This window comes from Leptonychotes weddellii, chromosome 12, assembly GCF_054177405.1.
Source record: "Leptonychotes weddellii isolate Sample4059 chromosome 12, ASM5417740v2, whole genome shotgun sequence".
Lineage (NCBI taxonomy): Eukaryota > Metazoa > Chordata > Mammalia > Carnivora > Phocidae > Leptonychotes > Leptonychotes weddellii.
In genome coordinates, this window is record NC_138380.1 from 9,693,073 (window position 1) to 9,714,461 (window position 21,389).

Here is a 21,389-nt window from a genome sequence, read left to right on the forward strand (position 1 = left end):
CTGCTTCTTAGGTGTAGGGTTAGGTTGTGTACTTGAGACCTTTCTTGTTTCTTGAGAAAGTCTTTTACTATTAGATGTAGGGGTGTTGACTTATTTTTATTGATTTTGAGAGGGGTTCTCTGTGCCTCCTGGATTTTGATGCCTGTTTCCTTCCCCAAATTAGGGAAGTTCTCTGCTATAATTTGCTCCAAAATACCTTCTGCCCCCCTCTCTTTCTTCTTCTTCTGGGATCCCAATTATTCTAATGTTGTTTCGTCTTATGGTATCACTTCTCTCTCGAATTCTGCCCTCATGATCCAGTAGTCGTTTCTCTTTTTCTCAGCTTCTTTATTTTCCACCATTTGATCTTCTGTATCACTAATTCTCTCTTCTGCCTCATTTATCCTAGCAGTTAGAGCCTCCATTTTTTATTGTACCTCATTAATAGTCTTTTTGATTTCGACTTGGTTAGATTTTAGTTCTTTTATTTCTCCAGAAAGGGTTTCTCTAATAACCCATGCTTTTTTCAAGCCCAGCTAGTATCTTTAAAGTGATGATTCTGAACTCTAGATCCAACATCTTACTAATGTCCGTATTGATTAGGTCCCTGGCAGTCGGCACTGCCTCTTGTTCTTTTCATTGAGGTGATTTTTTTCTGTCTTGTCATTTTTGTGCAGAGGAGAATAGATGAATGAGAGAACAAAAAAAATGGTAACAGAGTAACAACATCCACAGAAAATATACACTAAACAAATCAGAAAAGACCTGAAACCAGGGGGAAAGAAAGAAAAAAGAAAAATAAAGATAAAAACAAACAAAAGCAAAACAAAACAAAAAAACAGAATATGATGAAATATGATCAGGCTGGTGCATAGATCAGTGCCACACACTAGATTTGGGGCATATTTTGGTCTGTTAGAAGAAGGTGCCTCCCAAAATTTTAAAGAAAGAAAAACTTATATGTACAAAAATAAGGGTTAATACAATGAAGGGATGGAATATGACTGTAAAGATGAAAATTATAAAAGATTTTATAAAAGGAATTGATAAGTTGGTTGAAAAAAGAAAGGAGGATTTAAAAAAGGAGAGAATGTGATCAGGCAGGAGACTAGAACAAAGCCATACACTAGAGATTTAGGGTATATTTTGATCTGTTAGAAGAAACTGTATCTCAAAATTTTAAAGAGAGAAAAACTAAGGGTAACTACTATGAAGGGATAGAATATGACTCTAAAAATGAAAAATAAAAAATTTTTTGAAAAGGGATTGATAAGATGTTAGTTGGAAAAGGGAAAAAGAAAAATTCAAAAAAAAAATTAACTTTGAAGGACTACAGAATCATGGTAAAAAAGCCATGGATTCTATGTGCAGTATTCCCCTAGCACTGGAGTTCTGCCATTCTCATTGATCGGTAAACTTGGTCTTGGCTGGCTGTTCTCGCTGATCTTCCGGGGGAGGGGCCTGTTGCCGTGGTTGTCAAATGTCTTTGCCGGAGGCGGAATTGCCCCGCCCTTGCTAGTCCAGGCTAAGTAATCTGCTCCTGTTTGCTCTCGGGAGCTTTTGTTCCCTGCAAGCTTTCAGTGCAGCTTTGCAGGACGAGAGTGAAATGGCAGCCTCCTAATCTCCGCCCCAGAGGAGCCGAGAACTCGGGGCCCCGCTCCTCAGTGCGCCCCCAGAGAAAAGCAGTCAGTCACTCCCGTCTCCCCAGTCTCCAGCCACACTCCATGCTCACCCAGCCTGTGACCCAGCGTTTCTGTCTCTGGCATCCAACCCTGTGTGGAGTCTCCAAACCCAGCAGATCCTTGCAGTGCACTCCTGCGCTGCTCCTCCTGGGGGAGGAAGGGGAGTCTCCCCGGATCTGCCGCTTGTTGGGTCCCTGCTGGAGGAGCAGTGGCCCGACTGTGCCGCGGATCACAGTTTATGGCAACCCTGAGCTGAGAGCCTGCGCCTCAGCTCCATCTCTGTAGCCAGCTTCCCCGCTCTGATACCTGGGAGCTCTGCCACACTCAGGCACCCCCGGACTTCCTGTGACCCCGAGGGTCCTGAGACCACACTGTCCTGCGAGGGTTCCACCCCCTGCTTAGCCACTGGAGTGACGTCCCTCAGCGGAGCCAATTTCTAAAAGTTCTGATTTTGTGCTCCGCGGCTCTATCACTTGCCGGAAGCAGCCGATGGAGGCCCCCTCCCCCGCCGTCTATCCTCCCAAATATCGCCTCAGATTCACTTCTCCGCACATCCTACCTTCCAGAAAGTGGTTGCTTTTCTGTTCAGAGAGTTCCTGCTATTCTTTTCTTCGATCTCCTTTTGAGTTCGTAGGTGTTCGGAATGGTTTGATCCCTATCTAGCTGAATTCCTGGGACCAGATGAAATCCAGGTCTCCTGCTCCTCCGCCATCTTGCTCCTCCCTCAGATTCACTTTTTTATCTAATGTGTTTTCTACAGATGTAGCAAAATGTTTTTACTACAAGCCAGGTATTGAACCATGTCCTTGGTAGTAAGCCTGTTGGATCATTTTCTCTTTCCTCCTGGTCCAGACTGTTAATACCACTTGCCAGTGGCTAACACGGACAAGAAAAGCACTCCTATAGTGTTTTAGAAATGGAATTAGTGCATTTTTAAAATAAGAAAATACAGTACAAAGTGTTTCAGGTAAGCACTTCATGCCCATGTTCTGTAGCTACTCAAAGATAAGGGATGAGAAACCTCTGCATCAGTTTTGTGGCTGGTCTGAAGCCCAGGATGTTGGTCTGTCTATAAGGATCCCTTTCTTCAGTTTCATAACTAAGCATTAGAAAGAAAAATAGGTGGCATTGCCACATTTTCAAGCAATTTAAATATTTGGCATGCAACTCAAATCATTTAACTTTGCTTAGCCTGTCTATAAAGATGTCTGTCCAAGGTGTTAACTTCCCTAGTTTGACTCTGTGATAGCAGAAGGCAGAGGACTTTTGTCCTTCACTTGATAAAATGTGTGCGCTGTGCATCGTTCCGTTGATAAAATATCTTAAGCTGGTTTCCCAGTCTTGAAATAAAGGGGTTGGGTATTCAACCAGCGGTTCTTGGTCCATAGTCTCTGAAGCTGTGAAGGCCCTGACAAGTTCCCTCAGGCCCCCTTCATTTCTGAGTGGGTTAAAGCCAGGGGTCTGGGCTCTGAACCTGGCACCTGAACTGCTTAAAGCAGGGGCAGCTCCACTACTCTCTGTGGCAAACCACTGAATGAGCTACATAAGGTCCCTCTCAGAGATTCTGTGACAAAAGAAGTTAGATCAAGTCATTGGAGGAAAAGACATCATTTCATGTACAAGACAGACTGTGCCTGCCACCACACCACAGTTGGTGTAGCAAATGCTAAACAGAAAGTTACCAATCTGAGACCTGGATGATATGTAAGTTTGCATGCAAATAGTTAATGCCAAGAAAGTTCAAAGAGTTCAGGTTGTCATCAGGAAAGGATCCGTGGTATGAATATTGAAAAATGGATTATGATAACTAGAGCAGAAAGAAATATATTAATTATGAATTAAAGTAGCTGGTTTTTAAGAATGTAATAAATATTCATATAGGAAGATGCCAGCTATTCCTAATATGAAATATTATCATTGTATACCAGTAAGGGGAAATTAAAAAGGAAAACCGGTCATGATGAAATACAGTAGGAACAAGCATATGTATTTATGGGTTTATGGACAAAGTCTGAGACATTGTTTTATTACCATTGATATCACAAATCGTATCTGTTAACACTAAAACATTTGACTTAAGTCAAATGCTGTTTTTCCTAAAAGAGAGTGGTCAGACTCTCACTAAATGAAATTCTATTCTAAAAACAGCCACATAATTTAATGAACTCTGCTTAATAGTAAACATCCACCTACTCTTTCTGTTTTATAAATACTTTTCAGCAAAGGAGTGAAAAGCCACTGTGGCCATGGGATTTCATTTTTAGGAGTCCCCATATCAGGGGGAGAGATACCAGAAAGCTCATCCACTGAGAATGGAGCTGAAGTCAAGCGTAAAGCATGGGAGGGTGTGTGGAGGCGGGCAGAGTCCCCATGTCCACTCCGTCCCTCGGGTGGAGCAGGTGGTCGAGCCAAAGCACAGATCAGGGGACAGTGTAGGGACACAGGCAGCAGGGAGCCTTGTGGAGAAAAGTGGACATTTCATCAGCAAGGCAGCAGCCCCAAGGAACAGCTGGTCTGGCTGCATTTACCAAGCCATGAGCTTTTGTAAACTCAGGGACTCAGAGTCCTCTGCCTAATCTGACTGGATCTTCCCAGCTATAGACAGATGGAGAATCAACTACTAACCATACTTAAACTTCACTCCTGAAATTTATCAATATATGCTGTGGTTTTTCTAAATCTGCCTAGTGGGTGGAAATAGATTTTTTTCCATATATTGGCATGTTTTTGTGTGGGGGTATGTGTAAACATATGTGATATTTTTTTTTTTTTTTACAAAAAACCCTATTAACCTTATATATTTGTAGCCTCATACATAACCTGTTTAATATACCTTCTGTTCTTTGATCCAAGGATGGTGTTCCTTCCTATATGGTTCCTCCTTCTGGTACAAAAATCCATGTCATTCTGTTGTTTTTATTTCATTTTTTAAATGTATATGCATAAACATTTTCCCAGTTGTGATCAATGGCTATAATGTGAAATGTCAATTTTTCTTTTACTTGTTTAAAGATGAAGACAGTCTAGCATTATAGAAAAATTGCTTAGTCACTACATCATATTCACCAAACTTCTATAACCTATATTAGCTTGGCATTAAAGATGGTAAGAAATTTATTTTTAACTATGTCAGAAAGCATTTTTATCTGACCTGGCATTCAAGAACAGCAATAGTCAGCTATAAAGTAGACTTACCAGGCCTTCATCCCCTTTTAGAGCTTTATTTCCACAGCCACCTGGGGTTTGGCCTTTCTGATGTCACAAACCAAAATGTGTCATTGCCCTGCATGATTTCCATGCTTCAACCGTTTCTGTCCATACTCAAGGTGGCAGCTGTAATCCAGGTCCTACCCATCTAAGGTTAATAGGTACCTTCACCAACAGCATCCATCCTGTTACAGATGACAGGTCATCTTATGCCTGAGCTATGAATAAGCTGGTTTATAGGCTAGTTTAATCTGATCTTATTTAAATGAATAAATGTCCTTCAAAGCAGTTATTTGGTGGGGGCGGGGGGGGTGCCACCGATTTTTTCCAGCCTCACATGTGCCATTCACTGAGTCTCTTCCTCCAGGGATAAGAAGGAGGTACGGTGGTTGCTAACGGTCCCTCATTACCCCTTATTCCTTCCAGGATATTCTATGGGGTTTTTTTGTTGTTGTTTGGGGTTATCTGATTTGACTTGGTAAATCATAAAGAGCACAGATTGTCTTCTTAGCTTATTCTGCACAGATGTCACCTGTGGGTTTGAGATTGATATATTCTTCACTTTTCTATGCTATTGCCATTTGTTTGATGTACTTACAATAATCTCTGTTGAAGGATAGAAGCAAATGCCCCTTTAAAGCTTCCTCGATGCAGATGAAATGATGACAATAATACAAACTTTCAGTACTTTCACAGAGAAGTCAAAGACTGTTACATACCTCATCCACGTCCACAGCCAGCCGCATCCGAGATAACAAAAGATAGGTCCGAGTGGTATTTTGCAAATGGATGCTAAGGTCACCTGAAGAACTTTTAGCAGAAGTCAGAATATTGCGGTGGGCAGGTCAACTGTTTTGGGGGGGGCTCTGGGGCCAGCAGTACTAAAGGGCTTTGCCCAGGGTTCTCCCACCAGTCAGTCACGAACTGGGATGGGAACCTTCGTCGGGAACGGTCAGCTTTGCCACAGGCAGCCGCAATCATCACACTTGCCTGTGTATTCGGGAGACAGGCCAAAGTCTGTCTTTGCACACAGATTTAAATCTGATACGGACTTCCCACACTGAAAGTCTTGGGCCATTTCTACACAGACCATTCATTTCATCATTAACAATTAAATAGGCCACATTTTATGGATTTGGACTGTCCTTTTTTTTTTGTAAAGCAGTTCTGATGATGCGCTCTTTAACTGCAGTGTGGGCCCTTTGAGTAGAACATGCTAATGATATAACACGTTAGGGAATTCTTTTTAGCAAAGAAAAATAACAACAGCATGTTTTAGAAAAGCCTGAACATTTGAAAGTGCTTGGGAAACCTTTTCTAACTGGCATAAATAGCCTTGGTTACTCCAAGCTGCGGCATTTTCTTGGTCTAATTGTTTTGGGGACAGCAGGCTGAGTGGAGAGAGAAGAATAATGGACATCAGAAGCCTTCCAGTGACTTCCAGACCTCATCCAAGGGCAAGGTGTGACTTCTGAGAGAGACGAAGATAAATGCAACCACTTTCAAGTAGAGAATTAGAATAGCCCTTCCTTAGACACTTGAGTTTAAGAAAGGATTGGTCATCAGGATAGAGAGGTGACCAGGGCCCACCTTGGGAGGCGGCTTCAGTTCGTCAGGGTTTGGAGAGAGAACTTCCTACAAGAAAGCACTGCGGAGGGCTTGCTATCGCAATGAAGACGTCTGCTCTTACCGTTTTTCCAGGCACCAGGCATAATTTGGGTTAATTTTCAGGTCTTCCTGTGTCAATAAGTGTAAGGGCTGTCCTGGGTGAGTTTCAGTAAGGTGACAAAGAAGCAGCCTGTCCCCTGCACTGGTCTGTATGCCCAGCATCCCTGTAGAGGCCCTTCCAGGCAGCCACTAATGCACATACCACAGGCTGCATGCCTGCTTCCTAAATTCAGTGCACGTTCTCTTCAATTCAGGTTTATTTTAATGCACTTCCAATCAAGGAGCATTTCTTGATTCTCCTAACGGCATCACTTCAGCTTTTGAGGAAGTAAAGATAAGCAAGGAGAAGGCACTTTCCTTCACGAGTTCCTAGTCTTTTTTTCCCTAACTTCCCCCCAAATTTTAACATTGAATTTTAATATTAAAAAAAAACTCAAACCTCCCAAAAAATTGAACAGAACAGCAAAATCTCTGTACTTTCCATCCAGATTTAGAACTGCTAACATTTTTCTACATTTGCATGTCTTTCTTTGTGTGTGTATTATTAATTTGGCCTGCAGTGGGTAGAGAATCAAAGAGAGCTATCCAGGCTAGAAGGTGATGTTTGACTTCAGACTGAAAGGATACAGCAAGCATAGCAAAGATGGGATATGTTCCAGAAAGAGGAGAAACATCAAAATTTCTTGTAGGAAGTTCCTGATCTGTTAAGGGACTAGCAAGTAGCATGTGGTGGCTGGCAAGTAGCTTATATGGGAGAAAGTAGACATTTGAGGAAAGGCCTTAAATACCAGGCCAAGAGACGTTTGGGGTAGGAGGCAGCGAGGTTATAAGCAATTAGGTTCCATCAGTTATTCTTTCAGGCAGGAATGGCAAAATCAGCTAGGGAACTTAGAGGAGTGGAGAGGACAGGTGATGACTAAGAGCAAGGCCTTTACTTAGAAAACCATCTCATACATGTCCAGGCAGGAGTCTACTTACTAAGTTCCTTGTAGAACACAGGATATATTCTGTTAGTAATTTTGTTAGGTTTGTTTAAAACAGATTTTACATTTTCGGTTTTCTTGTCTAGTTTTGTTAGCCTTTAACTTAAAGGGCAGAGGACTCCATCTTTCTTACTGCTGAGCATATGCCCAGTGTCCAAGTGTCATTCCTGTCCTAAGTTGAAATAATTTTAAAAGACTTGATATACTCACTTGTATTTAATAGTCCCTTTATAACCTGAGACTCTGTGAATACATATCTGCAGTCCCGTGATAAATGTTCCCTGAAAAAACAGATAACTGATTCATAAGTATGGTTTCTGCTTCAATAACCTAGATCTGTACTGTCCAATCAATAGAGTGGCCACATGCGGCTGTTAAATGCTGAAAATTGACTTGTTCAAACTGAGATACGCTGTAAATACACACCAGATTTCAAAGACTTATAAAAAAGGAATGTAAAATATCTAAAAAATAATTTTGTATATGGATGACATGTTAAAATGACAATATTTTAGATATACTGGATTACATGAACATGAAGTGGCCCACTCCCACCACTTTTCTTCACCCGAGTATCAGAAGTCTTAGCCAGGGCAATTAGACAGCAACAAGAAATAAAAGGCATCTAAAGTGGTAAGGAAGAAGTAAAACTGTCACTATTTGCAGATGACATGATATTATACATAGAAAACCCTAAAGACTCTCTTTAAAAAAACAAAACTTACAACTAATAAAGTTGCAGGATACAAAATCAACATACAAAAATCTGTTGGATTTCTATACACTAATAGCAAGCTATCAGAGAAATTATTAAAAAATCCCATTTACAATTGTATCAAAAAGAATACATAGTAATAAATTTAACCAAGGAGGTAAAAGACCTGTACACTGAAAATGATACTTTGATGAAAGAAATTGAAAAAGGCACAAATGGGAAGATATGCCATGCTCGTGGATTGGAAGAATTAATAATGTCCATATTACCCAAAGCAATCTATATAGATCAATGCAATCCCTGCCAAAATTCCAATGGCATTTTTCACAGAAATAGAACAAACAATCCTAAAATCTGTATGAAACCACAGAAGACTCCAAATAGCCAAAGCAATCTCGATAAACAGCAACACACCTGGAGGCATGTTTCCTGATTTCAACCCAAATATCACAAAGCTACATTAACCAAACACTGTGTTATTGGCAAAAAAAAAAAAAAAAAAAGCAACAACAGACACAGGCCAGTGGAATCAGACAGAGAGCCCAGAAATGAACCTGTGCATACGTGGTCAATTAAATTACAACAAAGGAGCCAAGAATCTGCAATGGGAGGACAGTCTCTTCAATAAATGGTGATGGGAAAACTGGACAGTCACATGCAAAAGAAGGAAACTGGACCTCCGTCTTGCATCATTCACAAAAATAAGACCTGAAACCATAAAACTCCTAGAAGAAAACAGAGATGGTAAGCAACTTGCCATCAGTCTTGGCAATGATTTTTTAGATTTGACACCAAAATCAAAGGTTGCCACTACAGCAAAAAATAAACAAATGGGACTACATCAGACTATCAACAAAATGAAAAGGCAGCATACTGAATGGGAGGAAATATTTGCAAATCCTATATTGGATAAGGGTTATCCAAAATATAGAAAGTATTCATAAAATTTAATGCAAAAAATTATTCAAAGGGCCAACAGGTACATGAAAATGTGCTCAACCTCACTCATCATCAGGGAAATGAAAATCAAAACCACAATGAGATATCACCTCACATCTGCTAGATGACTATTATCAAAAAGACAACAAGTGTTGGCAAGGACGTGGAGAAAAGGGAACCCTTATGCACTGCTGGAGGGAATGTAAATTAGTGCAACTACTATGGAAAACACTATAGAGGTTCCGACAAAAATTAAAAATAGAACTACCATATGATCCAGCAATGCCACTTCTGGGTTTTATCCAAAGGAAACAAAAACATTAACTTGAAACGATATATACATCTGCATATTCATTGCAGCCTTATTTACAATTGCCAAGAAATGGAAAAACATTAAATGTCCATCAGCAGATGAATGGATAAAGAAAATGTGGTGTGTGTGTACATACATATACACACAATGGAATATTATTCAGCCATAGAAAAGAAAGAAATCCTGCCATTTGCAACAACATGGATGGATCTTGAGGGGATTATGCTAAGTGAAATAAGTGAGACAGAGAAAAAAAAGAATCCCTCAGTAGAGAAAACAGGTTCATGGTTGCCGGAGGTTAGGAGTGGAAGAAATGGGTGTAGGTGATCAAAAGATCCAATTGTCCAGTTATAAAACAAGTCATCAGGATGTAATGTACAGCATGGTGAGTTTAGTTACTAATACTATACTGTATTATAGTTGCTAAGAGTACATCTTAAAAGTTCTCATCACATAAAAAAATATTTAACTATTTGTGGTGATGGACATCATACTGACATACTGTGGTGATCATTTCTCAATATATATATATATATCGAATCATTATGTAGTATATCTGAAACTAATATAATCTATGTTAATTATATCTCAACAAAAATAACACAAGTGTGTATATATAAACATTTTATCTATTTTTACTTTTTAATGTGGCTAATGAAAAATTAAAAGTTAGATGTGTGGATCACATATTTCTATTCAACAGTGCTGATACAGATAATTGGATATATTTCTATTCAGATGCTCTCCAACTTGTATATATTTTTTTAAGATTCCAATAAATATACATGAAAGGCAGGTATTCTCCAGCTCTATACCAGGACTAGTTTGAGTTTCTGCCTTCAAGAAAGTGTGAAAAAGCAATATTTAATTTTTGATAATTTTTAAGAACAACCGTTAAGTATAAATGCTGTTTTATAGGAAACCACTTTAAAACAGGAATTCTGGAAAGGATATTATTATTAGGACAGGGTAAATGAGCAATTTTTAAAATCAAAAGTTTGCCAAACATATATGTCTGTAAATACCTGTTTTAAGTCTATAGTTCAAATAATTAAAATGGTAAAGACCAATCCTAGTGAACTGATTTCAGAGGCAGTATAGTTTGCTTTTTCTGCTGATGAAATCTGTCACATTTTCTTAATAAATAGCATTTCTCCAAATCAGCTAAGCTTGTCCAGAGAGTAAATGATGAAAGTAGAGCATACGGTGGTGCCCTTACGTCTGAAATAGTTAGTGATATGTCCAGTATTCTCCCAGAACTTTACGTAATGTTCCCGAATGGTGGGGAACCTTGAGATCCACCATGAGAGCATCATTAAACATTTTTCTGTGTGTTATATATGGTATTCATTTAAGGTTTAGAGTGGTTTCCATCCTTTCACGGCATCGCCCACTTACTCTAGTCCATCAGGCTGCTGACAGTTCCCTACTTTAGGGAACACAGCAGCCTCAATTCTCTTTTTAAAACTCTTCAAAGAATTGCCTTAGCCTCCCTTGGTAATGTGTATCTAACAACTTTCATTATCAGAGCCTGTGGATTTAACCTCTCTCAACTTCATTTTCCCCATCTGTAAACTGCAGATAAAAACCGGCTGTACCTTGAGCACGTGGTGCACTGTAAGTGCTTGGGTGATGTGTGGAATGAACGAAAATTACTCCCATCTCAGATATCACCTTCTTGTCTAGCATCTCCCAGGCAAAGCACGTTTACTCCCTTCTCTGACTCCTTCAATTTCATCAGTTTAAGAAATGTTGGCATTGCCTTTTTTATAATTTACTTATTTTTACAAAATAACCAGTGTCAACCCCCAAATTCTTAGGAAGCCAGGACGGGCATCAGGCCTGTGTGTGACACCCCTCACCCACGGATTCACTTCCTGCTTGAATACACAACCCATCCTGGCCCCATGCTTCTGTCCGGTCTGCTGGGCTTGACTTTCTAGCTCTAGTGTCCAGCAAACAGGATAACATAGTAAATACCTTATAAAAACAAATGATTTACCAGCCTGGCAAAGTTTATCTCATCGTACCTCTCAGCTGACTATAAACTAATCACTTGAAGTAAGGCATTTGCTAGTCGTTCAAATCATGACAAGCTCTCTTTTTCATTTTAAAAGACTATTGATGTGGGGAAAGGAAACCTTGACCTACTTCGTTGACAGAAGAAAGCAAAGAAGCTGAAAATTTAATACTTATGTGTTAGATTGTTGACTAGATAATTCATACGGCTTCTCTGTGAAGTAGATATTCTTATCCACATTTTATAGATGAGAAAACGGAGTTCATAGAGCCATCGTCTGAACCTGGGTTGGACTCACTTACCTCACACGACAGGGTTTAGACTTTTTTTTGACAGGGAGAGCTTTCCTCCGTCAAAGTATCAGAGCAGAACAGTCACCTGGGAGCACAGGGAACAAGTCCTTCCCACTTGTGCTTTCCAGGCCTTTAAAGCGTCAGAAGCCTCCCCACGGCCTCTATTACACCGTCAATCAGCTCAAAAGAGCCACAGACCACTAGGCCAGCCGGCAGAGGAGGGCAAGCAAGACAGCAGGACAGATGGCCCTGCTTACCCTCATGTGACGCAAGAAGGGTTGAATAATTTAAATTCCACCAATTTGCCAGCTTCTGCCGTATAGTCCTCAGTCTTTCCAGCTTTACACAGACGCTGCTAGGATGTCAGTAAAGCAACAGAATATGACATGCCTAACTCTTATCCTTACCTTTGGGAAAGAAAACAGTTTGAGATCATGGACGAAAATTGTAAAATCTATGTTAACGTTTCTCTTATTCTTAAGTACTTCTATTTCTCTAAAATATGAAAACCCACAAGGTAGGCAGTGCTTCTGTGTTCTCTAATATATCAGGTATTACGTTTCACTGGAACAGGAACGTAACCAGCCCTCATTGGCCAATATTGCTGTCGTTACATCACAACTGCCCTTAAAACAGTCGATGGCATGGGCTTTGAGGCACACAGCTGAGACTGCACTTTCACTCAGACACAGCAATTTCAGATTATGTTGATCACATGTGATAGTTTCCTATAATTTGATACAAGCTCTAACTTATATTCTTGTCCCTAGTTAAAACAGGACTTGATCTGAGTGACTGGTTATCTTAGAACCATGGTTAATTCTGCTTTCTGCAAACAAAGAGGGGGAAAAAAAAAACCACTACATCTCAATTGTCTAAATGTTGAATTGAATATAAATGTTAAGCCAACCCAGGTTTTGGACAAGTTTTTGGGGGTAGATTTTGAGAGAGTGATGGCATCAAGATGGCAACATAGGTCATTCCCAACTTCAGTCCCCTTCACAAGAAACTAACAGTTATCCACGGAAGAGACACCGTTGTAAAAATCCTGGAACCCATATGGGGGTGCGCCTAAAGCACAAAGACCAAGACGGACTGCATCAGAGGGGCAAGAGGAGCGGCTACACTGACCACACGGCTCCTTCTCCAGGCCAGCACAACACTGCACCAAAAGGATTCCGGAGCCTACAGTTTCTCCAACAGGAAACAGAGCCCACGGTGGACATCCAGCTCCCCTGCACTGTGGGTCACTTCACAAGAGGCCCAAACTCAGGTCTCACATCAAGGGGGAATTGTGCAGCTTGACCACTGGGCATCAGATTGTGATTGAAAAGGGGAACAGAGTTTATAGCAATCACATTTGGATCCTGGAAGACCGAGTTTCCACTCATAGCAGCATTCAAGACCAGCCAGTGGTTTTGTTTATCTGCAGAGTCAAGATTGTGGCCCAGTCTGACCAGGAATTTGGTGGGGCACCGATCTGCCTGATTTGGGACCACAAATAATGAGCCATACCAGCCTTGGAGCCAGTTCAGTTGCTCTGCTTGAGCAGGACAGCTAATTCGTAGGGTTACCTACTGCTGAGTGTAACTCCCAGTGCAGGAAGCCTGAGCCCCTGGGAAACTGTTTAGCCCCACAGCACTCAAGTTGCCTATCTTCAGAGCCAGAATGGTAACCCCACTGGCCACGGAGCTTGGTGCACAGTTCTGCCTGATTGGGTCCCCAAACAAAAGACTTGCAGGCCCTGGGGCCTATTCTATGGCCCCAACCAAGTAGGGAAACTAATTTATGTCCTACCTACCTACCTACCTACTGACCAGGAAACCCAACTATAGCTCCCAGGAATCTGCATAGCCCATCCTGCAATCCCAATTAAGCAGCACTTGAGTGGACAGCCAAGCCAGCAGCCCTTCCCATCTGCAGAGCCAAGACTATAGCCTGTTCGGCCTCCAGAAAAGAGCCTTGCCAGCCTTGGGGCATTTACAGCAACCCCACCTAAGCAGGAAAATGAATTTGTAGCCCTGACCCCTCCTGAGTACAGCCTTCTGAGTACACCCAACCAGGGAACCTAACCAAAGTACAGGGGAAGCCACGTAGCCCACCTCGCAGCCCTGCTTACAGTGGCACATGAGCTGAGCACACGGCCAGTAGCTCTCCCCATCTGCAGAACAAAGCTGGTGACCCCATCTGGCCAGAGATGGTGCACAGTCCTGCTTGATTTGGGTCCCCAAACAACAAGCCATTATGACCTTAGCCCCTGTTCTGCTGCCCTGCCCAATCAGGGAAGCTAATTCATAGCCATGCCTGTTCCTGAGAATAATAGTAGTCCTAACTGTCTAGGAAGCCTGACCAACAAATCCACACAACTGTGGAGCCCATCCTACAGTTGCACTTGGGCAGGGAACACAGCCAGCACATGGAACATTTTTTAGGATCCTATATTAGGCCACAAAACAAGTCTTAGCAAATACAAGAAAATTGAAATCATACCAATTATCCTCTCTGCCCACAGTGGTATGAAACTAAAGATCAATAACAGGGGGAAAACTGGAAAATTTGTGAATACATGGAACTTAAATAGCATTCTCCTGAACAGCCAGTGGGTCGAAGAAGAATTTAAAAAGAAAAAGTATCTTGAAATACAATATACCAAAACTTTTAGGAAACAACAAAAGCAGTTCTAAGAGGGAAGTTCATAGCTATAATGCATACATCAAGAAAATAGAAAGATTTGGGGGTGCCTGCATGGCTCAGATGGTTAAGCGTCTGCCTTCGGCTCAGGTCATGATCTCAGGGTTCTGGGATTGAGCCCCACATTGGGCTCCCAGCTCAGCAGGGAGTCTGCTTCGCCCTCTCCCTCTCCCTCTGCTTGTGCTCTCTCTCTCAAATGAATAAATCTTTTAAAAAAATTTTTAAAAATAGAAAAAAAAGAAAATAGATTTCAAATAAACAACCTAACTTTATATCTATGGAACTTGGAAAGGAAGAACAAACTAAGCTCAAAGTCTGCAGAGGAAAGAAAAGATTGGAAACAAAGATTAGAAAATGAAATACAGAAAAGGAAAACAATTTTTAAAATCTAACCAACACAAAAGAGAGGACTCAAATCAAAAAAACTTATAAATGAAAAAGATTACAACTAAACCACCAAAATACAAAAGATTTTATGAAACTACTATGAAGACTACACCAACAAACTAGACAACTGCAAAGAAATGGAAAAATTCTTAGAAACATACACCCTACCAAGACTGAGTTAGGAAGAAATAGAAAATCTGAACAGATGAATTACTAGTAAGGAGCTTGAACCCGTAATGAAAAATCTCCCAATGAAGAAAAGCCCAGGACCAGATGGCTTCCCTGGTGCATTTTACCAAACATTTAAAGAAGAATTAGTGCCAATCCTTTTCAGACTCTTCCAAAAAACTGAGACGGTAGAAACACTCCCAATTCCTTTTATGAGGCCAGCATTACTCTGATACCAAAGCCAAATAAGGACACTACAAGAAAACTACATGCCAATATTCCTGATACATACAGATGCAAAAATTTTCAACGAAATTACTAGCAAATTGAACTCAACAGCATATTAGAAGGATTATTCACCATAATCAAGTGGTATTTATCTCTGGGATGCAAGGATGGTTCAACATACACAAATAAATGTGATACATCACATTAATAGAAAAAAATAATCATATGGTCATCTCGGTAGATGCAGAAAATGCATTTGACAAAATTCAACATCCATTCATGATAAAAACTCTTAACAAATGTATAGAAAGAATGTGCCTCCATCTAATAAAGGCCATATATGACAAGCCCACAGCTAACAATGATGAAAGTTTGAAAGTCTTCCCTGTAAGATAAGGAAGAAGACAAGGGTGCCAACTCTCACCACTCCTATTCAACACAGTACTGGAAGTCGCAGCCAGAGTAGTTAGGCAAAATAAAAGGCATCAGAATTGGAAAAGAAGAAATAAATTGTAAATTTGCAGATGATATGATTTTATATACAGAAAATCCTAACAGCCACACCAAAAACAGATCAACAATTCAGCAAAGGTACAGGTCTCAAAATTAACATACAAAAATCAGTAGTGTTTCTATATACTAACAATGAGTTATCTGAAAAAGACGGAAATGATCCCATTTATAATAGCATCAAAAACAATAAAATACTTAGGAATAAATTTACCCAAAGAGGTCAAAGATCTCTATGCTGAAAACTACAAGACATTAATGAAAGAAATTCAATAAGACAAAAATGGGAAGATATTCCATGTTCATGGATTGGAAGAATTAATATCATTAAAATGGCCATACTATCCAACACCATCTATAGATTTAATACAATCCCTATCAAGATTCCAATGTCATTTTTTACAAAAGTAAAAAAAAAAAAATCCTAAAATTTGTATGGAACCACAAAAGACCCTGAATAGCTAAAGTAATGCTGAGAAAGAACAAATCTGGAGGCATCACAGTTCCTGATTTCAAACTATATAATAATGCTGTACTAATCAAAACAGTATGTTACTGGCATAAAAAAATATACACGTGAACCAATGGAACATAACCCAGAACTATACAATTAACCCCCCAGCTATACAATCAACTAATATTTGCCAAGGGATCCAAGAATACTCAACTGAGAAAAGACTATCTCTTCAATAGGCGGTACTGAGAAAATTGGATATTCACTCCTACCTTAAACCATTCACAAAAATTAACTCAAATGGAATAAAGACTTAAACATGAAACCTGAAGCCATGAAACTCTAGAAAAAAACCTAGGGGAAAAATTGTCTTGACCCAGGTTTTGGCAATGATGTTTTGTTAAGACACCTACAGCACAAGCAACAAATTAAAAAATAAACAAGTAGGACTACATCAAACTAAAACCTTCCACACAACAAAAGAAGCAATCAACAAAATGAAAAGACAACCTATGTATGAAAAGGAGAAAAAAATATTGGCAAGCTGTATATCTGATAAGGAGTTAATATCTAAAATATATAAAGAATTCCTAAAATTCAGTAGCAAAAAAGAAAAAAAAGCAAATAATCCATTCAAAGTACCTGAATAGGCATTTTTCCAAAGAAGATATTCAAATGACCAACAGGTGCATGAAAAGGCACTCACATCACTCATCATTACAGAAATGCAACTCAAAACCACAAAGAGCTCTATCACCTTACGCTATCATCAAAAAAAGATAACAAATGCTGGCATGGTCTTAGAGAAAAGAGAACCCATGAATGCTGTTGATGAAAAGTAAACTGGTACAGACAGTTTGCAAAACATTATGGAGGTTCCTCAAAAAATTAAAACTAGAACTACCCTATGATCCAGCAATTCCACTTTTGGGAACATATCTGAAGGAAATGAAAACACTATGTTGAAGAGATATCTGCACACCATGTTCTCTAGCAGCATTATTCACAAGAGCCAAGAAATGTGTCCATCAGGGATGAATGGATAAAGAAGTTGTGGTACACACACACACAAATATTATTCTGCCATAAAAAGGGGAAAATCTGCCATTTGCAACAACATGAATAGACTTTTAGGGCATTATGTTAAATGAAGTGAGTCAGACAGAGAAAGACAAATACTGTATGATCTCACTTATATGTGGAATCTAAAAATACCGACCTCAGATACTTTGTTGCCAGGGGCACAGGGGTGGGGAGGAATTAGGAGAAGGTGAACACAAACTTCTAGTTCTTAGATCCAGAAGTACTGGGCATATAATGTACAACGTGATAAATGTAGTTAACAATGCCGTGTGGAATATTTGAAAGTTGGTAAGAGTAGATTCTAAAAGTTCTTTTCACAAGGGAAAAAAATTTGTAATACATGTTAACTAAATTTATTGTGATAATCATTTCCTAGTATATAGGTATGCATCAATATATATCAATAGAACTGGAAGAAAATAATCTGTTTTCCCATCTGTGGGAAGTTGTCTGTCTGCCAGTCTTGTTATTTTACTTCACAACTGACCCTCCAACATTTGGGGTAAGGAGAGTTCAAATCATAATTCCAACTATTTTCCTAAAAAAACAAAAAAAACACTTTTTTTTTCTTATAGGGAAGACTTTAGGGTTTGCTCCAAAAGCATGATTCTTTGACTTGAAGGAATATACTCCAAAATAATTGTAGTGACATAGTCAATTAAAATTCATGATTTTGGGGGCGCCTGGGTGGCTCAGATGGTTAAGCGTCTGCCTTCGGCTCAGGTCATGATCCCAGGGTCCTGGGATCGAGTCCCGCGTCGGGCTCCCTGCTCCTTGGGAGCCTGCTTCTCCCTCTGCCTCTCTCTCTCTGTCTCTCATGAATAAATAAATAATAGTAGTATCATTTAGAAACTTCATCTCAAAAAAGTTCCAAATTATTGAAGAGGCAAGAGCTTCTTACACTGAATTATATATTAGGGTAATATTACCTGAGGCACAGTCCGTATTCTTGTATGGTTTTACCTTGTAACTTTGTGTTTGCATTAGTAAAGACGCTGACAACTCTGAAAAATAAGTAATTTGAGTTTTAATAAGTAAAGTGTGTTAACTGGTAATACTATCTCTGGATTTTTAAATTGCCTTTTTCAAAATTTCCTCAGGAAGATAACAAGCTCCCTCTAGTGGGAAGTGAGCATTATAATTCGGTTATTTCCCCAAAGCACTGTAACTTCAGTTACATTTTGTTTAAACGAAAGGGGCTCCATTTATTTTTCTCTTTGAATTTTAGCCAAGAGAATAATATTGGTTATCATGGAATGTGTATAGAACAGTCACGAGTTTGGGGCATGTTGATGAACTGCTCTTAACATAAGCAAAGAAAGTGAGGTTACCTCAACTTAATGCCTTAATGCCTAAGCATTAACTCCAGCTAACCTGTTAGAATATATACATATATACATAGAATTTACTTACCAATTACATATATATCACTTAACTCCTAAGCCTTTACTTTGATTTAATTAAATAGTTAGAAGATTCTCTCTTACCTCTTGGCCTCATTTTACAGCTGAGCTTATGGCTTCCTCAAGATTTCACAGTCGGCTTCGACCTTTAAGTTTCTATTAATTTTACAGAAAGCAAGCCTTGCTCATTTTGGCTTTTCTTAATTTATGAGAAAAATATAACCGAAATCCCGTGGTTTTTTGGAGTAATTAGCTTTCCGCCCCATATCATTCAGACTTGAAGCTAAAACTGCATCTTTATAGAGTTTAATAACTTATGTAAAATGTTAATTCTCAATCATCAAGAAAAATTATAATTGCACCCAGGCAATGAAGTAAGTAGCACATTACAAAATGGGTTTTGATTTTACAATCGGTAATGAAAAAAAATTTAAAAATTTAATGGAATTTTGTCCGAGAGTGGCATATATCCCAGAATGGTTAACAGCCAGTAACCAACTCCTGGAAAGTTATGGAAACTTTCAATTTCAAAATCCCACATGCTGTGTTTCGCCTGTCCTACATTGTATATGGCTTATATCAAAGCATAGGCTTCACTGCTTTTTGGTAACTGCTGACAAAGTTCCACCACACTGGAGAAAGGTTGGCTCTCACTAAACATTGTTTTATTGTTTTCTTATAGCAAACAACATGCTTGGTTTTGGGACACTGGTCAGTACTTCCAATACCTATGATGGATCTGGTGTCGTGACCGTGGAAACGGACCATCCACTCCTCTGGACCATGGCCATCAAAAACTGACCCAGCACCTGGCATCCACAGCCAGGCCTCTGATTTACCTCATCTGCCGCCGACTTACTGCTCAACAAGAACTTTGATTTACAGAAATTTACACCTCTCCATGGGAAGCCCAGTAGTTTTAAAGATGTTAATGTTTAGATAATCCAGGTAACACAAATGACAGATCCCAATTTTACAGTGAGGGAAAAAAATGATTATTTGTGAAGAAAGTAAATAAGCTCTATTACATTCACTTGGAAAACTTGTGGATTATTCCCCTATAAAATTCAGTACCGATTATTATCATTCCATTTATCCTAGAGAATTGTTTTTGATTTTGAAGCTGAGAAAGTTCTCGGTTGAGGGTCCTTGGTGTTTAACACATCAGCCGCCTCCTGCCCATCCTTAAATCCTTACACCGAAGGCTACGTCTGAGTGTTAATGCTAGAGTCCTCTGTATAATACGGGAAAAAATTTCCTTTCAGAGTGGGATGTCAGAATGGCACCGTTTTGCCCTGGCCTTACCTGTCTTTGGTATTATCCTTTAAAAATAAATCAAGAATCATTGACCTAATTATTAAATTTGAAAACAGGCAGCCATAGGTGAAGAGAGAAACGGCATGAAAGGTGAATGACAGTTCATAAAGCCCTACTGACGCTTTCACCCCAAGCTCGGCTCTGAGCTGAGTGCACTAGGCTCCAGTGGAGTGACAGATGAGAACTGCCCTCATTGGAATTACAACCAAGGCTGAAGATGTTGTGCAGAGGAAACTCATGCACGAAAACTGAATTGCTTCTGACATTACTCAGTCTGAAAAAGCATTGGTTCACAGGCCCCAAAGTTAATGCAGAGGACCAGGAAATGAGTTTGACACCTAGTAGTAAGAATCTGGGTCTGAAAGCCTGAGCTCCTGTCCTGGTCCAGCCATTCACCCAAGTTCCCGGAACCTTGTCCTGAGCCAGAACCTGGGAGGGGCTGGCGGGGTGATGCTGCAGCTTCCTCCCGCTCCCCCCCTGCCCAGGTTCTAGACCCTGACACCTGGCAGTTACCCAGCAGAGAATGCACAGCATTACCGGCTCAGCGGTTCAAACCACATGGGGCACTGAAATGCACTCTTGTTTCTTTTATAATGAGACCCTCATCTCTCTTCTTACCCTTTTCTATCCTATTTACCAAATGAAATGGTGTCATACAAACCATGACGTGAGGAGAACCCACCCACTCGGTTTTATGAACGCACATCCCCATTTTGCTCTCAAGGACCAGCAGCTCTTTCCTTCCTGGTGTTACAATAAAGCAAGAGTTGGATTTTAAGTGGAGCGTGAAAGGGGAATCAGTTGCGCTGCATGCAGTTGTGAAGGTTCACCATGAGAGGTCAGTTGTGATTATTACGCAAATATAGGAGGTTGGAATCCGATGTCAAATAAAAATACTTAGTTACCAGTGTGCATGTTTGTGGTCCGTTTTTAAGAAAACAGCCCGTTTTCTCAACTGTATTTCATTGTCACCGATCTCTCATAATCCATGTTTCTGTACAAAAAGAAAAAAATTGCCCAAAGGATGTTTAATAACAACAGCACTTCACTCCTCCGATTTCAGCAAGCAGCCAGTATTAATACTTGCTCTAAGCTGCACGGAAGGTCTGCACGAGATCACATGTGCCAGTGCTTACGCTCTTTCTCTGGACTCGCTGCCCATCTAGAAAAGAGGGATTATATGGAGCACCTGCTTATCTTGCAGGCCTTAGGAAAGACAGGATTGCTTTCGAAGATCTTTATAAGCTGGAGAAAAAAGAATAGAAGGGACTGCCATACTAGCGAAAGTGGAGAAAGTCAGTGGAGGAAGAACCTTGGGGAATTAAGAAAAAGCAGAAGGGTCGGAGCAC

At 40.0% G+C, this 21,389-nt stretch overlaps 1 protein-coding gene across 14 annotated transcripts in view; it reads left to right on the plus strand.

Annotated features, from left to right (window-relative positions):
- TPK1 (thiamin pyrophosphokinase 1) overlaps nt 1-20,952 on the plus strand; it is a 335,883-nt gene extending 314,931 nt beyond the window's left edge. For all 14 annotated transcript variants that reach the window (XM_081799933.1, XM_081799936.1, XM_081799940.1 and 11 more), the window contains one exon: nt 19,406-20,952. In XM_081799933.1, coding sequence (XP_081656059.1) covers nt 19,406-19,524 — 119 coding nt within the window. In that variant the 3' untranslated portion in view covers nt 19,525-20,952. The remainder of the gene's footprint in view (nt 1-19,405) is intronic.
- Nucleotides 20,953-21,389: the final 437 nt, after the last annotated feature.